Below are 18889 nucleotides of genomic sequence, written 5' to 3' on the forward strand. Positions count from 1 at the left end.
GGGAAATAAAAAGTCCATGTGATATATTTTAAATCTAGTTTGAATTTTCTTTTTTTTTTTTTTTTTTTTGGTAGAAAGGAAAGTTGTTTTTAATCAGAATTCTGGCAATCTGGGGAGATGGTGGACTCAGTGTCCAGTTTGAATTTTCTTAATTGCAGTTTGTAAAATGTTTCAGGGCCATATTTAAGTGATATAATTGCCTAATGATAATCAGAATAAAAAGTCTTGGAAGAAGTAAGCATTTATAGTCCATTGAAAAATTATTGCTTAAAACATAATTGGTTTCTATTTATTGATTTGCAGTGACAATGACAAGAACATTTACCAAAGTTGCTTTGCTTTTAGTTGTAAATGGAAAAGGTGATGTTTATGAATACTTCAATTATAAGTGCCATGAAATATATTTTGAATAAAGGCTCAAATATAGTGAAAATAGCAATGAAAGTGATAATAATAATGGGCTCAGTATTAGTAGTATCTATAATCTGTTTTGTATATATGTACATATGTATATAATATTTATTAGTAATAAAAGTATATGTTATTCTATACTATTGTGGTGATTGTAAAATTGGCCACAATATTTTGCAGATCCTCCCATCAAGAACTAGAGTTTATTTCCCTGGACATTATATTTAAGCTAGCCTTATTATTTGATTTAACCAAAAGCATGTGTTGAAAGTGAGGCTGTGCAAGTCATGAATCTAAGACTCGACAGGTCATGTATTTCTATTCTTTCTGCCAACATCCTCACATAAAGAAGCCCGAGTTAGCTTCCCCAGTGATGACAGACACATGGCCCTGTTGCACCCTTTCCTAGAGCTCACTCCCAGATCAATCACCCAGCTACCTGGCAGCGGGCTTGAGCCCAGCAGACATCAGCAGATCTGCTGAACAACTATAAGCTAAAACAAATAACAGAATAATGAGATAAATAAATGGCCTTTATTTTAAGTTGCTAGGTTCTTGAGTATTTTCTCTCAAGTGGTAAAGAACTATTAAAAACATTAATCATGTAAGGAGGACAAGGAAAAGAAATTTATCGCTCAACCATTTCATTGTACAGATTACAAACAAATTCAGAAGGGTGATGTTTACTTTTTAAAATTGTACAGGTTTGTAAATCACCTGCGATGTTAACTCTGTTGTGTAATTAATTTTTGGCTTTTTTCTACTGACGATGTTAAAGAGATATGTCAATTAACTTTAAAAAAATACACTCAAATGTCAAATTCTATATGCAAAAATGAAACTAACATGGTACCACTGTGAAATATGTCATATGTTTAGTTTTATAATAAATCTGAAACTATTCATGACTCCATAAATATTTAACCTTAATATTCAAGATACCTAGTATTTGCTTTTGAAAGATGCACAATGCAGTTAAACTGAATTTCAGCAAAAACCAAAACAACACAAAACAAAAAACAGTAACAAAAAATATAACCAAAATCTTATACTGCATAAGATCTTAAAACGTGAGGTTTTTTTCCCCCTGGTGATTCAAGGAAATCCACAGTTTAAGATTCATAGTATCTCTTGGGAAAAGAGTTATTATGGGTGGCCAGTTTTCTAGAAATGTAGGATTTTACCTACCTCTTTATGCATCAAATATTTAAATCCATCCACTTTGAATAATTTTCTTTCTAAAATATATTTATTGCCCTACCAAAAGAAGGATAATTTTAATGGTTCTTAGAAACTGAATATCTGTGGCATATTAGTTATTTTAGCAAATATTTGTTCTATTCATCATTTCCACTTCTCTAGAAAGTGATGCTGGTTGTGTTGGACTTGGCTCTTTGGCTTGCTTTGTACAATAGAATGTGGACAGATGAGGCAATGTCAATTTCATGCCTTAGGTCCTAAAAGGCATTATGAGCTTTCACGTGACCATCTGGGAGCTACTGAATTCTACCATGACAAGTACATGTTCTGGAAGCTGGCTCTCATTTCTTAACTTTTCCCTTCATTCTCTTGCTACAGTGTCACTTCTCTTTTTTGCTTATAAACCAGGCATCCAGTATTGTTTCAACTAAGTAAATCTGTGAGTAGAATTTGAAAGAGAAATTGGGGCTCCATATATGATTAAAGTGAATGAAGTTTGGAATATGAATTTTGGAATAAATAACTTCATTGCAAAGAGTCTGCTTACTCTGGTAGATTTATAATTGCTCAAAATACTTGTTGTCCTTCTGAGGGCAGGCCTTCTAGAGGGAATAATCGGTATCTCTACCATGTTGAACTCAGCCCTGACACAGATTGACCAGTGAAATATGAGAGGAAAACAAATGTCTAATGTCCAAGCAGAAGCTTTACAAGCCAGAGTGTAGCTCACCAACTGCCATGGACTGAATGTTTGTGTGTCCCCAAATCCAAATGCTGAAATCCTAACCCACAATGTTATGTTATTAGGAGCTGGGGGTCTTTGGGAGGTAATTATGTCATGAGGGTGGAGCTTTCATGATGGAGTTAGTGCCCTTATGAAAGAAACTCCAGAGAGCGTTTAGTCTTCTAAATAAAATAAAAGAATGGCAGTCTGCAACCCAAAAGGGGATCCTAACCAGAACCTGACCATGCTGGCACCCTGATCTTGGACTTCGAGCCTCCAGAACTGAGAAGTAAACTTCTGTTGTTTAAAAGCCACCCCGTCTATGTCACTTTTTATAGTAGTCGAAACTAAGATTCCTCCTGTCTGTTCACTCTACTTGGAAACTGACATGATAATGACAATGACAAGAGCTGCTTCATCAACCTGGTTACAGAACAGAGAGCTCAGAGCACAGCCACAGCTCATCCACACTGGCATGCCACGAGTGAGAATTAAACCTTTGTTATTGTCCATCATTGATTATTTGGAGTCATTGCTTAATCTAGACTGAAAGTCACTCTTGTTTTATAAAATAAATTTTACTTGTTCAAAAATTTGTGGGACTTTTTTTTAGATAACTAGATTAAACCTATTGATGTGGAAGGACTCCATATCTTATAACCTTGATAGATTTTATATGACTTCCAAAACATCAGAGATCACTTCAAATTTTGAAGTGATGGTCATAAACTTCTTTTTAGCTACTTCAAGATTTATGTTACAGTTTTTAAAATGTGGAGAATGTGAAATGAGTTTCAAGAAAAAAATAATTAGGGAGGAAAACCAACTTTAGAAAGTTTATATTATTAATTAATTGTTTGACATCAAACCACAGAGATAGATGCTACAATTATTTCTGCATCACTGGCTCACTGCCTTCATAAATGCTACTACAGAGTGCCAGCCACTGAAAGTGATTGCATTACTTTTCAAATTTCACTGTGTATTGCATGTTCATGGACAAATTCATCAACAATTAAACAAATTCTGAGTATATTTCATCTTAGAACAATGAAACATTTATTATTTAATATGCCTGAAAATCTAAAAAATGTTTGATGATTAAGTGAGCCATGAAGCTTCAATACCTTCATTACATCATTTTACATTACGTCCTGGGTAAAAATAAGACATGCTTTATCTGTAAAGCTGATCTAATGCATTCTCATGACTTTGAATGCCATGTATTTTCATACCCTCAGGTGTATATCTCCAGCACTAACTTGTTTTCATAGCTGCAAACTTATATATACAACTAGATATTTAATACATTTACATGGATATCTGACAGTGATCACAAATTTAAACATCCAGAACTGAATGCTATGTGGGTTAAGCCAAGAACTGTTTCTATTCTATTAATGACACTAATATTCAAAGAGTTTTTCAAACTAGAATCTTTTTTATAAATGATGAATTTTCAACTTTGTTATCTGAGAAATTTCAGAGTTCTATTGATCCAACCTCCTATATTTAGAATCATCCCACTTCTGCTGCCTATTTTATTCAATATCTCCTACTAGATATACACTAAGTACTCATTAAATATTCACTGAAGAAATTAATATCCAGTGAATAGGTGGAGCATCTAATATAGTCAATTTATTGAATTATCTTCTTTGTATAATAAGATATTTTATTAACCTGTTTTACAGTTTTCTGTATGTGTTTATTAAAATATTTTATTTAAAATTTGTTTCAGGTTTATTGAGGTAAAATTAAAAATTAAATGATAAGATACTTAAAATGTACAACACGATGACTTGATATACGTATACATTACCCCAGTGAGTTAATTAACACATCCATCACCATACATATTTACTTTTTTGGTTTTGATGAGAACATTTAAGTTGTACTCTCAGCAAATTTCAATTATACAATACAGTGGTGTCAGCTATAGTCATCATGTTGTACAATAGATCCTCTGGCCTTATTCATCTTATAACTGAAATTTCATACCCTTTTAACAACCTCTCTTTATTTCCTCCAACCCCCAGCCAACAACAGTCACTTTTCTACTCTCTGATTCTATGAGTTTAACTTAAAAACAAAATCCACATATAAGTGATACCATGCAGTATTAATTTTTCTATCTGACATTTCTTTTACCATAATGCCCTTTAGTTTCATTCATACTGTTGCAAATAACAGAATCTCCTTCTTTTTAAAGGCTGAATAATATTTCATTGAATATATATACAATGAATATATATATATACACACAATATATTTACATATTTTCTTTATCCATTCATCTGTAGATGGACACTTAGGTTGTTTCCATAATACTGGAAATAATACTTTGTAAATAATACTGCTTTGTAACTAATACTTGGCTTCTGTAAATAATACTGCTATAATCATGGAAGTACAGATATCTCTGAGATAATGATTTCACTTCCATTGGATATATACACAAAAGTTCGATTATTGGATTATATGGTAGTTCTATTTTCCATTTCTTGAGGAATATCCATACTGTTTTCCATAGTGTCTGTGCCAATTTGCATTCCCACCAACTAGTGCACAAAGGTTCCCTTTTCTTCACATCCTGGCCAACACATATTATCTCTTGTTGTTTTGATGATAGCCATTGTAACAGGTTTGAGGTGATATTGTGGTTTTGATTTTCATTTTCCTGATGACTAGTGATTTTGAAAATCTTTTCATGTACCTGTTGGCCACCTGTATGTCTTTGGGAAAAAAGTCTATTTAGATCCTTTGTTTATTTTAAAGTTGGGTTATTTATTCTTTTGTTATTGAGGTATATGAGTTCCTTATATATTTTGGGTAATAACCCCTTGTTGGATATATGGTTTGCAAATTTTTCTCCCATTTCATAGGTTGTCTTTACATTTTATTGATGGTTTTCTTTACCATGAAGAAGCTTTTTAGTTTGAGTAATCCTGCCTTACTGTAATCCTACAGTTTTAAATAGAAAAGGAAACATTACACATATACATGTATATATATACATATATATATGTATAACTGTTTTTCCTCTCTCTCTTTCTCTTTGTTATATTTTTCTAATGATGAAAAGATCACTAATATTGAAATGACAGAATCATGACTCTCATCTTTAATTCAAGTTTCATTGAATGCACCTGTCAGAATAGTTTAGGTTGTGTTGCAAAACTCATTGGTTTGAAACAACATATGCTATGTTTTCACATGCACTACATGTATATCACAGGTTGACTGATGCAACTACTCTGCATTTTCCTTAGTCTAGGATCTATATTGACATAGCAGACAACATATGGAAATTGCTTGTTTCCAAGGCAAAAGTTAGGGGGAAAAATGGTAGTGAAATTAGATTAGGTTTTTAAAGCTTCCCTCAGGAAATAAATACGTCTTTCACTCTCATTTCACAGAACAAAATCCGTTACTTTGAAGAGGTAGGCAAGTTAAATTCTACCATGTTTCTGTGTGAAAACAAGAAAAAATCTTAATAAACAGCACCAATATTTACCAGAGTTTAATATTTACCTTCTGATCAAATAGTTGGTCCCCTATCCTTTACTCATGAGTATCCTTTACTCACCCCTATCATTTACTCAAAATACAACACCATGTCCTCACAGAAGCAATGAAAAATTCTTTTCAATTATGGTATCAATCTCAATGTCCAAGATGTCTGAATGATGTGAGGTATTATGTACTTATGCAACTCAGAGACCTATGAACTAAAAGACAAGGTATCTGCTCTCCAAGAGCCCACTTCCTACCCATGGATGTTGAGAAACCAAAAATGCTTTTAATGCTTCTAAAGTCAGTGTCCAAAATGATTAAAATTTTATTATCTAGAATATTCTAGAAGGCCATAAAACCAGGCACTATTTCCATCGTTTCTCTGTGTGTCTTAAGTAAGAATACACAATGCATGTTATTTTACTCTCATGATAGATAGATATAGGTATATAGATATAATGTTACATATATATTTCAAACATTATTTTATACATGCTAGAGAGAGAGAGAGAGAGAGAAGAGAGGGAGGGAGGAGAGAAGAGAGGGAGGCCAGAAAATTTAGTTTTTTTCAGGTTGGGGAGACAGAATATGAAATATAATTCATTTTCCCTGCTTTACATAAGACATAGGCTTTCCATCATTGACCAAGAAAGACATTAGTTTCCTAAGCACATGACAGAAATAAAATATAGTCAGCTCATCAGCTATTAAATAAATATAAAATCAACTATTTTGTTACATGAATTACAAAGTTACCTCTATCACCAGTGTGATCTTATATATAGTGTCCATAAAATCATGATCGCAAATAATAATCAAAATTCCTTCCCCACTGCATATGTCAGGCAGTTTAGTCTCTGTTCCTCATGGTCCAGCAGTGGTAGCTATTAGGCACGATAACATTATCGTTCTCCTCATTGTTGTACAGTTAACATTTTTTTGAAACTTTTATCAGTTTCTTTTGAAACTAGAAAAATTAGTCTTCAGTAGTTATGCAGGGCATAGGCTTCTAGAGTACACTCATCTCACAGACTTAAATGTAGAAAAGGCAAGCACAGAATTCGTAGTTCCAATTGACAGTTTTAAATGTAAAATGTTTTCATTAAATACACCACAACATAAGAATAAAAAGTATTTTACAGGTAAGGAATTCTACCTCTGGACATATGTTTTCTGGCTTCTGTAAATTGAACAGACTCTAGGTGACAAAGTGATAATGCAATAACAAAACTATTTCACCTGCAATAACAAATGCCAAATTCTATTTCACCTGGCAATATTGTGGAAACTCTGTGGGCTATAACTACATCTGATAGAAATAGTATATTTTTAGTATATATAGTATAGTTACTCTGTTTTGCTACATATACTGTGGGTGTTCAGTGAAGAATCATGTAGAGTGTAGATCAGTCCATATGTTAGAGATGATGGTAATTTAAACTTGGATGGGTACAGTTCAGTAAGGAGATATATTGTGTATAGAATGAAGTGATTTACTGATTGATTGCATGTAGTAAAAACAGGGAGAGATTCTAGAGAGTCAGCAGCTTGATAAACTGGCTCAGGTGAGACTTTCTCCATCAGTTCATTAAAGAATTATATTCATAGGTGAATTCTCTATTGATGAGGACACTTTGATCATGTTGCAAACACTTGCTGATTGTTGGCCTCTTCAACCTCCCAAATGAATAACTTTGAGGCAATAAGCAGATATGGAAAAATTGCACATTCCATCACATACACGTTATGCATCATTTTAGTGAAAAGTAGTATGTGTAAATAGAAGAGCCATAATCAGGCAAAGAGGAAATGAGTGTGTTTCTATACAGAAGTAAAGCTAACCTTTGAGTCCAGATTTTTTTTCTATTATAATACAGAACAGCCTCAATATCAGTTAACTAGAAAATTAGGTATTTTAGCCAAATTGTACTTACGTACTTAAACTGACATGGAGCATTAAGTTATTGAATTCTATTATCAACAAAGGCCTAGGAAGACATTATGTCTATACGATGCCAGAAATGCCAACTGAAAAGTAAAAGCAAACAAGTAAATTTATGGATCTATTTATTTATAATTACAAAAAACCTATTTGATTTCTTTCTTCCCAGTTTGAAATAAAGCCAGTTTTATTTTAGCAATCAACACCTCAGGGTTTGTGGCTATTCTTGCTGTTTGTGTTCTTATCATGTCAAGAGTTAAAAGAATTCTACATAAAATAGCTCTTTAGATAGAAATAGTTTCTCAGGGATTTTAGAGTGAGAGCTTTTTGAAATTTTTCTATCTATAAAAAAGTAGTAGCCTATATCTGAATGATTGCCTCAGGATTCTATGTTAAAGTTGTGATTAAATTAAATTCAGACTATTACAGGATTTTATTAAATAAAGTTTATGAGAAGCAGATAATAAATATATATTTAATGGCACACAGATCAGTATTGACAAGTAAAGGGCTCAGTTAGGCAGTAATTCATCAAATGTCTTCTAAAAGGATATTACTAACTACCTCACATTTTGATTTTTTTTTAAAAAATCAAATAACCAATAATTACAATTCAGAGACACCCAACATGAAGTAATATTACATGGTTATTTGGGAGGCAGTAAAAATGTGTAATGAGAAAACAAACTACCATAAGAAAAAAAGGAGAGGTAATAATTCAGTCTTTTTACAATATGATGTTAGAATGATGAGTTTATAAGAAGGCAGAAGTACAGCATTCCTTGGTTTAAGAGTAAGATCAATTCTGAAATATATGTTAGCTAGATGTAGTAGGCAGTTCAAAATAAATCTGTCTAAAAGAGAACTAACCTCTCATAGGAAAATAAATGTGTGTGACATTCATAGGCTTCATAGGCTTTATGTGGTGACAGACTGGTGGGCTCAGTTTACTTAGTTGAATCCCAGTAGATCAACAGGGATTGAAAATTATTTAATGACTGTCAGTTTAAAAATTCACTAATAAAATATAGTATACTAATGGTGAAAAGTGTACACATTTGAAGTTCTTAAGTAGGTAGGGAGTTCATCTTTGCCTTCCTTCCTAAATTCTCCAGAGGTGTGCTTATAGCAATATGCTTTCAGTTAAAGCCTGAAAGGCCGAGGATGTAAGGCATTTAGAGGAGATAATTTCTACTTTAGGAGATTGCCCTTTACTGTTAGAGCCATCCCCAGGATGATCGTTCAGTGTGCTGGTACTCCTTATAACAGGAAGAGATTTCTAAAGCCACTTTCTTCAATAGAAGAAAAAAAATCATCCATCTGTGCTCAGCACCTTGTTCTTACCTCTACTTTAGCTTAGGTTATATCATCTTGTGTTGGACTATTTACATGTAATTATCCATTACAATATGGTGAACATTTGAAGAGGAGGGAACAGATTTTGTGTGGTTTGGATTGGTTTCTATGCTGATGTTCCTAGTGTCTATTAAAGGGCCTACCAACTAGAAGGCTGGTATTCTTCAACGTATATGAAGAAAAACAGGGAAAAACGAAAGTAGGAAGGAGGGGAGGAGAGAAATGGAAGGCAGGTGCTGTTCTAGGATTATGTCCCTGCAAGACGTTCTTGTAGGTACTTGATAATAGTCAATTGAAATCATTTTAAGGGTAATATTACTTCAAACAATGATTGCCTCAAAACCTTTGAGCTCATATCATGTAGCCATGCAAATAACATAGCTTTACACAGCAGAATAACACAGCAGAAAGTAAAATGCAAGTACATCTTCTTAGCTTAACTGTAAATAAAAACAGTTTTCTTAGATGGTGATACAATTGGAAAGTGGAAAAATATAGACATAATTTAGTTGATTATATGTAATACTATATATTAGTTTTGTAAATTCCCCTCATGAATAGTTTTCTAGAGTATATTTGTTTTTTTCTCTACTATTAAATTGACATGCAATGTTTGTATATCCATTGGTATCTTTCATGGTATAACATAGTATAAGTAACCAATGCATATTATTTGGAGTATGGGAGTAGGATACAGAATTCTAGAAACTGATACTACAAAGATGGGTCCCTGTGACTATGTTTTCTAATTCTAATGCTTCCTAATCATTTCAGAAAGGGATAATAATAGCTATCATTTTTAAATGCCTAAATTTTTATAGTCATAATAGAAAAGTATCAATTCAGTTATTTTCCCACTTTAATGGAATAATAATATTTTAAAATATATTGCCACTATCTAAAATACAATGTTCATTAGCAGAAAAATAACCATGTGGCAGACAAGGTGTTACATTTTGCATACAAATATAAAATCCTTAGATACTCCTGGAAGATAGATATTTACCCTACTTTGATTTGTAATTTACCCTACTTGGAAAACCAAGACTCAGAGTAGTTAAGTAATATGTTAAGGTGATAAGACTTTAATGATTTGCAAAGCTCAAGTGCAGACACAAATATGTCTGACTTCAGAGCATACACATTTTTACTACATTGTCTCTCATCACATTATATATTTGGACTATATATTGTGACCAAATCTATATAATAGGTCTACATTTTCTGAGAGAAATATAAGTCAGAGCAGATAATATTAAACACTGATTTTTTTGATGTTAGAACCACATGCTGTATTACGGAATTCTCAAGTATATATAAAAGAGAGGTTGACATTGGAGATCCTCTGGGTTCGTATAAAATGATTACATTACTTACCTCTTTTGGGAGGAACTATTTATTTTAATTTCTTAATTATTAATGATGCAAAAATTTGAGCATATTTTGTCTTTATTATTAAAAGGAATTTAAAATATTTTTAATTTCTAGGTTTGAATATTAAATAATGCTATTTTATATTTATATATATAAAATAGAATGCGTAAGATCCTTCCTACCTCTGTCCTGAAACACATTGTATTGGAAGTCAGATGCCCTAATCATGAAATTAAATAGAACATGAGAATCTTGGCTAATGGAGGTCATTAATCTTTCACATTATACTGTATAATAGTTAAGAGCAAGGCACAGAATGTGTATTAGCCAGGTTCAAAGCTTGGTTCTAACACACACTAAGTTCTTCTTTTCGAGTCTCTGTGCCACCTTTTCTTCATCTACACAGGGGAAGAATAATAATATCTAAATCCTTTTGTAGAAAAAGATAATAAGGGGCAGAGGTATTAGACCATATCCAAGGAAAAAGAAAAAACAGGCCAGAGTTATATTAAAATTGTAGTCTATGTAAATCCAAAGGTCATAAATTTTCAATTATATCATTCTGCATCATAAGAAATAGGATGAAGGGGATGGGGGTGGAGAGGAGAAAAAAGGGGACAGGCATGGGAAGAAGAGAGCAACAAAACAGAGGAGGAAACGAGGAATAAAAAACAGAAGAGAAGGAGAAAGGAGTAATGGAAGAGAAAGAAGATATTGTTACTTGCTTACACATGAAATTCTGAAAACTGCCATTAGGCCATTTTAAGGCAGGTGCTATTCTCATTTTACAGATGAGCAAATTAAGGCATAAATATGCTAAATCGCATGTACAAGGTGAAGTATTAAAAGTGGCAAACTCAGACATTAAGAATTCTCAAATTTTCTAACTGAAGTATTAAAAGTACAGTTTTTATGAAATCTTACTACCCTATTATTCTCTCTACAGTTTTCTGGTGAACATTGGTATTTTTATCATTAAAAGGATAGGAGAATTTTTGAGTACTTTATTTTATTCATAAGAAGCCTTTAAAAAACTTTTGAGAATTTTTACTTAGCGTATATAGGTGATAGAGGGCTCTTGAGGTCAAGTTCCTTGAAGAAAAGATTAAAGAAAAAAGAATGTGATGATATTGGAAATGTTTATCAACCCTAACATTTTAGAGTTCTTTCCTTGCTCTTGAATCATCCACTTGTCACTAGATAAGCTTCTGACATTTTAAAAAATAGAAGTGAGACAGGAATAGTTAGCAACTGGAAATTATTCCATTTTACACTGTTAAATTTTTAAAATGTATTTTTCATATACATTTTTGATGTTCCAAAAAATAATTAAGGTGATATTTAACAATATTTTTAAAAAATATGCTCTCCATTTTCATCATTCTTTATAGTTATATTATTTTAATTATTCATGGGAAATAACTACATCAGTTAAATATTTCCATCTGCATTTCTTTCTTTATGAAGGGCTTGTTAGCCTTTGTAATCAGAACATGACTATTTGTTAGTAAATTATACACAGTACAAAGTTGAATTCTATACATTTTTGTTGGGAGCAAGCCGAGAGGAATTTGGGCATTCAGTAGAATGATTTAATTAAATGTCCTTTTCTATGAATATATTTACATTTATTTGATTGATAATTAGATTTAGAAAATAGTAAAAAGTACTTTCAAATATCATACTCCTCCATCCAAAAACTGTCACTGCTAAACATGAGTGCATTATCAAATCCATATATCCCTTGAACAGGCATCGATTTATTCAGTAAATATTGGTTAAACCCTTTCTTTGGGCCAAGCACTGTTTTAAATGTTGGAGATACAGGAGTGAAAATACCCAAAGCCCTGATTTTGTGAAACTGGAATAATAGGGGTAGACCAAATAATAACCAAAATGAAAAAAAGGAAAATAAGCAGTATGTTAAATAGTGATAAGTGTTAGCAAAGAAGTAGAACAGGGAAGAGTAATAGAGGATACTGGCAGATTTTGCAATTTTACACAGGTAAAGGGCCCCAAGGAAAAAGTGACAGGTAAGTAAAGACCTAAAGGAAGAGACTGACTAGTTCTGAGTAGGGAATGATATTATCTGACATGATTTTAACAGGCTAGTTCTGGTTGCTATGTAGAGAATATATTGAATGTGCTAAGGACGGAGCAGAGGAAAGATTTAGAAGTGCGGGCATTTAGAGGTGGTGAAAATTTGTCAGTCTGGATATATTTGAAAGTATCAAAGAAGATGGATTGTATGTGGGCTGTGAGATTAACAGATGAGTCATGATGCCTCTAAGTGTTTGGTTTGAGCTATTTGAAAGATGTAGTTGCTACTTGTTGATTTGGAAAACTCTGTGGAAAATTTTTTTGGGAAGACCAAGCGCTCAGTTTTAGATACACCAAGTTTGAAATGCCTAGTAAATATCCAAGTAGATGGATAGATAGATGGATGAATACACAGATACATAGATAAATACACAGATAGATACATACATAGATAAATGGATTTGTATTTCAGGGGAAAAGAATAAGCTGTAGTTTTATGTTTATGAGTTATCAATATGCAGATGATATTTAAAGCTATAGGACTCCATAAAGTAAATGACTAAAGATGTGGAAAAGTCCTGATGACTGAGTTGGTGACAGTCCACACCTAATAAGTCAGATAATGAAGAAGCAGCAGGAGAAAAGGGAGAAGCCAATGATATGGGTTTTTAAAAAATGTGTGTGTTATTCTGGAACTCAAAGAGCAAACATGTTTTCAGGAGAAGGATGTGCTTAGCAGTGGCAGATGTTGACCATATACTAAGTAAGTGAAGCATGAGAACCGACCTTTGGATTTAGCAAGGTATTTATTACTGCCTCACTGGTGACCTCAGCAAGTTCATATTCTGAGAAGTGATAGAGGCAAATGCCTGAATACAGTGGGTTCAGTATAGAATGAGAAGAGGAAAATGTGTACAGACAACATGAACACAATGAAAGTAAGGAGAGAAATGGGATAGAAGCTGGAGAAGATAATGAAGGCAGTAGAAGGATTTGTGGTTCTTTGGGGTGTGTGTTTGTGTGTGTGTGTAAGTAAAAGAACATGATTCAATATGTTTTCTTTAATCCAAGGAATTCATTTAATGTTTTTGTCTTATGAATATCTTGAGTAAATACTTTGTCCATTCTGAAGTTAAAGTTATAATATCTAGATGCAAACAAAATTTCTGAGATCAGCATATATTACTAAAATACATACATCCTACTCATATTTGAAAATTCATATCTAACATAAGCATTATACCAGATCATGTCAATAGGCAATTGTCAAGAAGTCAAATTTACAGACTGTGCCAGTATCACGAGTTTCATCACTTATTTTTTCTTGGATTTGTATGCAGATTAAATTTCTCTTTCCAAGTGATTATTAAATTAAAAAAATTAGTTTCCCTATTACGTTCAAGACACTATGCTAAATGTGTTACATATCTTACTCTTCACTATAGGCTTACAAAATAGATTTTATTAACCTATGTTCTAAATAAGAGTCCTGGGGATCAGCAATTCAGTGACTTTCCCAAGCCTTTGATAAATATGACTGATGTAGCAGGGATTCAGTCCAGGTATACTTAGTTCCAAAATATATGACCTTCAACCTTGACTACTTTATAACATTATAGTTACTGAAAGACAGGGACTAATTTATAAGCAACACTTCTTTTGTATACTGGGTAGAACCAAGTCTAATGAGAGGCAATTAACATGACCTTACTCTTAATATAGCTGTTAATTTGTCCAAGAAAAAAACAATATGTTGGACAACAAACAAAATGTTTCTCATGTTTACAATCATTAAGCAAAAAAAACAGTAAACTAATCCAGATTATTTTTTCTTTTAAATGTCTTGCCATTATTATGAGACACTATTATGAGACATTATTTATGAGACAGTTTTAAATTACAAAGCTAAAACAAGACAAAACAAAATTTGTGCTGCTGACAAGTCAGAGATTTGGATGCAGTAGGTTGCACATCAGATGGTGTTGATTGTGCAATAAAGTCTGTGAGGAATCCAAAATTAATCTCTAGCTAGTCTACTGAGTTTCCCTAAAGGTTTGCCACTGGAGATGCAATTACCAGGACTCTTACAGTTCAAGTGTAACCAAATCCTTACCTCGAAAGAATGATGGCTTTCTGCATGCTTAAATTTTGTGCAGTTTAATTAATACCTAAAAATGTAAAGCTCCATGTCTTAGCTTCAAATAAAATCTCAAAAACAGAAATGTTAAATGTACTAGGAAAATAATTAGTAGCCTAACATTTTCTCATTACTTTAAAGAGATTTTGTGTCAACATTTAGACACATATCAGAAAAGACACAACCAGCCTCATTTTAGAATTTTGGTCTTTGGAAATCCTTGACCAGTATAATATCTATTCCACTTATTGTTTTATTCCCCTTCATTTCATTGTATTTTCCTTCTAAGTTTTAAATTTTCAGTAGTGAGAAACTGCAAACATCAACAACCTCTGGATGATAATTTTATTTTTAAAATCCTATGGATGTAGAAAAAAAACTTATGGTTACCAGGGGATAAGGCGGGGGGGATAAATTGGGAGATTGGGATTGACATATACACACTCCTATTTATAAAATAGATAACTAATAAGAACCTGCTTTGTAGCACAGGGAACTCTATTCAATACTCTGTAATGGCCTATATGGGAAAATAATCTAAATAAAAAAGAGTGGATATATGTATATGTATAACTGATTCACATTGCTGTACACCTGAAACTAACAAAACATTGTAAATCAGCTATACTTCAATTAAAAAAAAAGTCTTATTCCTGTATGATATAAAAATACATTTTACTGAGATACTTAAATGGTAACATGCCTGAAGTTTATAATTTAAAGGTCTATTATACATAATTCATATTTATCATTTATACATGGCCCCAGTGGTACTATAGAAAAGAATATGATTTCGAGTTGCAAAGAAATGGTTTTGAATTTCATATTTGCCACATATGACCTACATGAACTTGTAAAAGGTCTGTATTTTTCATTTCCATATGTAAATAAAAGTTAATATTACACGAGTAATAGGCTGGTCATAGTGTTATAATTACTAAATAAGAAAGTATTATTATCTTCTTGGCAATTAAAAGCAAGTAAACAATTTCTTCTCTTTTCCTCTTATCTAGAAACACAGCTAGAGCATAGATAAATGGAATCAGTGATTGAACTTTAATTTTAGAACAACAGAAAAAAACTTATTCAACCTGTCTGTAAAGCAAAATAAAGATATGTCTTATTAAAAATGTCAATCTTTCTCATAATAAATTGAAATACTAATGTTTTTTCAAACTTTAGGAAAACTGAAAATGACTGGAATATTGTACATACACATGTATATCTACAATACACACATATATTTGTTTTTTTAATTTTGTAAACTAGGAAGTATATATCTTATCTTTCCTTAGTGAAACATTGATATGTGATATGAATATAGAGGAACAGCATATTAAGCAAGACTTTTTTTTAGGAACTTAAACATTGTAGTTTTGAAATGAGTTAACTTTTCATAAAAAGTGAAATGGTTATATTTCAAGACAGTTAAATCAATTATAAATAATTTTCAAATGACTAGATTTTATCATATATGCTAAATATTACTTTTAATAACTTTGGGGCCTTTTGCTTGCTGTTTTCTACAAACACTATTAAGACTGAAAATTTGAATATGCAAGGAAGTGCATGAATAGAAAGACATTTTGTCATGTAGGCTGAGAAGGTGAGCACTAAAATTTTACCTTCTGCCAATGGCCAATGTTAGGAGGAAAACCAAAACCTAATAATTATTAGCTACCATTTAAATTGAGTATGAAAATTCAATGAATATTTTCTACTGAAACAAAGTATATAAAGTATACTTTAAAGTATATTATAAAGTATCCATCCCACTCATCTTAAAATTAATATTAAAATCCAGAAATACATTTTGGTATTGCCTTATCAGCATTAAGCAAGTGATCAGTAATCTTTGGGGCAAAAAAGAGAATTTTAAATAAATAAATGAAACTCACCTTGTCCACAATACATATCTGCTTTCTGGTTTGAGCATCAAGTATTTCAATCTCAAAGTGAGTAGTTTTTGAATGTTTAACTGCTGGAGTTGATCTTAGAGGGCCTGCTGAGAGTATAAATTGCGACAAAGAGTGAAAATTTCTCAGGTCATTCTTCAGTATGGACCGTGTAGCTCCTGGGGAAGTTAATTCTCTCTTGCGTTCTGAAGCAAGGAACTTGTGCCTTTTGAACATTGTGTGAACTACCAGGAGAATCTGTCTTGTCAACAGGAGACACTTGCAAGTGTGTTCCCTTCAAACAAGTTAAATACTGCTGGTGAAACCTGGAAAGGTCAAGTGGCATGCAATTCCAAGAGTTCAGTTTTATTTAGCAGGCTTGAAAACAATGACTGATCTCTTTCTATATATAACACACTATTGTGAATTGCTGCAATGTAGATTACTTGACCAGCATTGGAATTATTTCTAGCTTTCTCCTTTTATCTCTGCTTCTTAATATGGCCAGTAGTATCTGAAATTCCAAAGTAAGATAAGAATAGACAAGAGTTTTATCTCTGAATTCTGGATACACTAATCTTTAAACACATATATTATTATTCACACATTCACATGTAGATGTATTTAAAATTAGCTTATTGCTATCTTATAGTTAGATTTTAAAATACCTAGTACATTATTACATAACAACATTTTTTGGTAAATGCTGCCTAGGATAAAGATTTGTGCCATGTTTTGAATGCACACATATACATCTGATAGAAAGCAGACAAGTTCTTCATTCCATACAGGGAGTAGAAAAATGGCAAATCATCTATGAGATTGGAATATATAGAGAGGAACTTTATAATTTAAGGAAAAGGAAGTAAACCTTATTTTAACATTTTTATGCACATTACATCATAAGGAGATCATTAAGTTTATATACAAAATCAGTACTAAACATCACATTTATCACAAAACTAGGTTATGGCAAATTCAAATAATCTCAGAATGAACACTGAAAAGTGATAAATAAATTAGAAAGAAGGGTTTGTGAAAGATTCCTGGTACTCTGAGACCTGTAAATCTGATGAAGGAACAACTGACAAAAATCCAAACTGCAGTGTCACTGATTCAAAGGAATATTACAGGAAAATATTCTGGGATGTTATTTTCAATGAAAACATGAAAAGGGAAATGGCTACAACAGTAGATGGGGAAATCTAAATATCTACATTAAACTAATCTTTACTTTTATAATTAAATAAAATAATGTAGTTTTAAAAATTTGGACTACACATTATGTGCTGGAGATTCACTTACACATTGTTCAGTTATCATTTTCCTACTCTAGACCACCAGCACACTCAATATTTATTATTAAAAATAGAAGACGGATGTATGTGTATATATACTTGCATGCGCGCGCGCACACACACACACACACACACACACACACACACACAGTCAATTTTATCACCCCAGTTGTTCAGGACTTTAAACTTGGGATTACCCTTAACATTTCCCTTTCTCCCACACCTAAGATCTAATCCATCAGAAATCCAGAACACAATCTTGTCACCATCTCCATAGCTAACTTCAAAGCATCAATCTCACCTGTATTGCTTTTCCAAACTGATCTCCCTTTGTCAATATTGTTCAATTTATAGTCTCTTTATAAGGCAGCAGCTAATGATCAATCCTTATATTAAAACAGGTAATGCAATTATCTGCTTAACGCACTGTTTGGGGATTCCTATTTTATGTAATGAAAAAGCCAAATTTCTCTGTAAACGTCTACAAGGCTCTGCATCATCAGCATTTTTTTTTTTTTTTTTTTGCGGTACGCGGACCTCTCACTGTTGTGGCCTCTCCCGTTGCGGAGCACAGGCTCCGGACGCGCAGGCTCAGTGGCCATGGCTCACGGGCCCAGCCGCTCCGCAGCATGTGGGATCTTCCCGGACCGGAGCACGAACCCATGTCCCCTGCATCGGCAGGCGGACTCTCACCACTGCGCCACCAGGGAAGCCCCATCAGCGTTTTTTAGTATCTCTGGTCTCATCCTCTAATCTATCCACAGTGCTCAGAACAGTGTCTGGCACACAGCAGGTGCCTAATACATATGTATTAAACAAATAATCAACTAATAAATAATCGATCAATAAATGTATCTTAACGGTGTAGGCAGAATGATGTAAATTAATTGCATGCTGAGGCAAACTACTAGCACATTATAGCAAGGTAACATAACTGTGCAACCCATATAATATAATCTTCAGAGATAGTTTCTATTTAAAAAAAAAAAAGAAGAG

General features: G+C 32.6%; 1 protein-coding gene across 1 annotated transcript in view; it reads right to left on the reverse strand.

Annotated features, from left to right (window-relative positions):
- The window catches only part of TECRL (trans-2,3-enoyl-CoA reductase like), a 91747-nt gene extending 74915 nt beyond the window's left edge, over positions 1-16832 (reverse strand). The window contains exon 1 of the mRNA XM_019928033.3: positions 16599-16832. Within this exon, the coding sequence (XP_019783592.2) occupies positions 16599-16832 (234 nt within the window). The remainder of the gene's footprint in view (positions 1-16598) is intronic.
- Positions 16833-18889: the final 2057 nt, after the last annotated feature.

This window comes from Tursiops truncatus, chromosome 5 (genome assembly GCF_011762595.2).
Source record: "Tursiops truncatus isolate mTurTru1 chromosome 5, mTurTru1.mat.Y, whole genome shotgun sequence".
NCBI classification, from domain to species: domain Eukaryota; kingdom Metazoa; phylum Chordata; class Mammalia; order Artiodactyla; family Delphinidae; genus Tursiops; species Tursiops truncatus.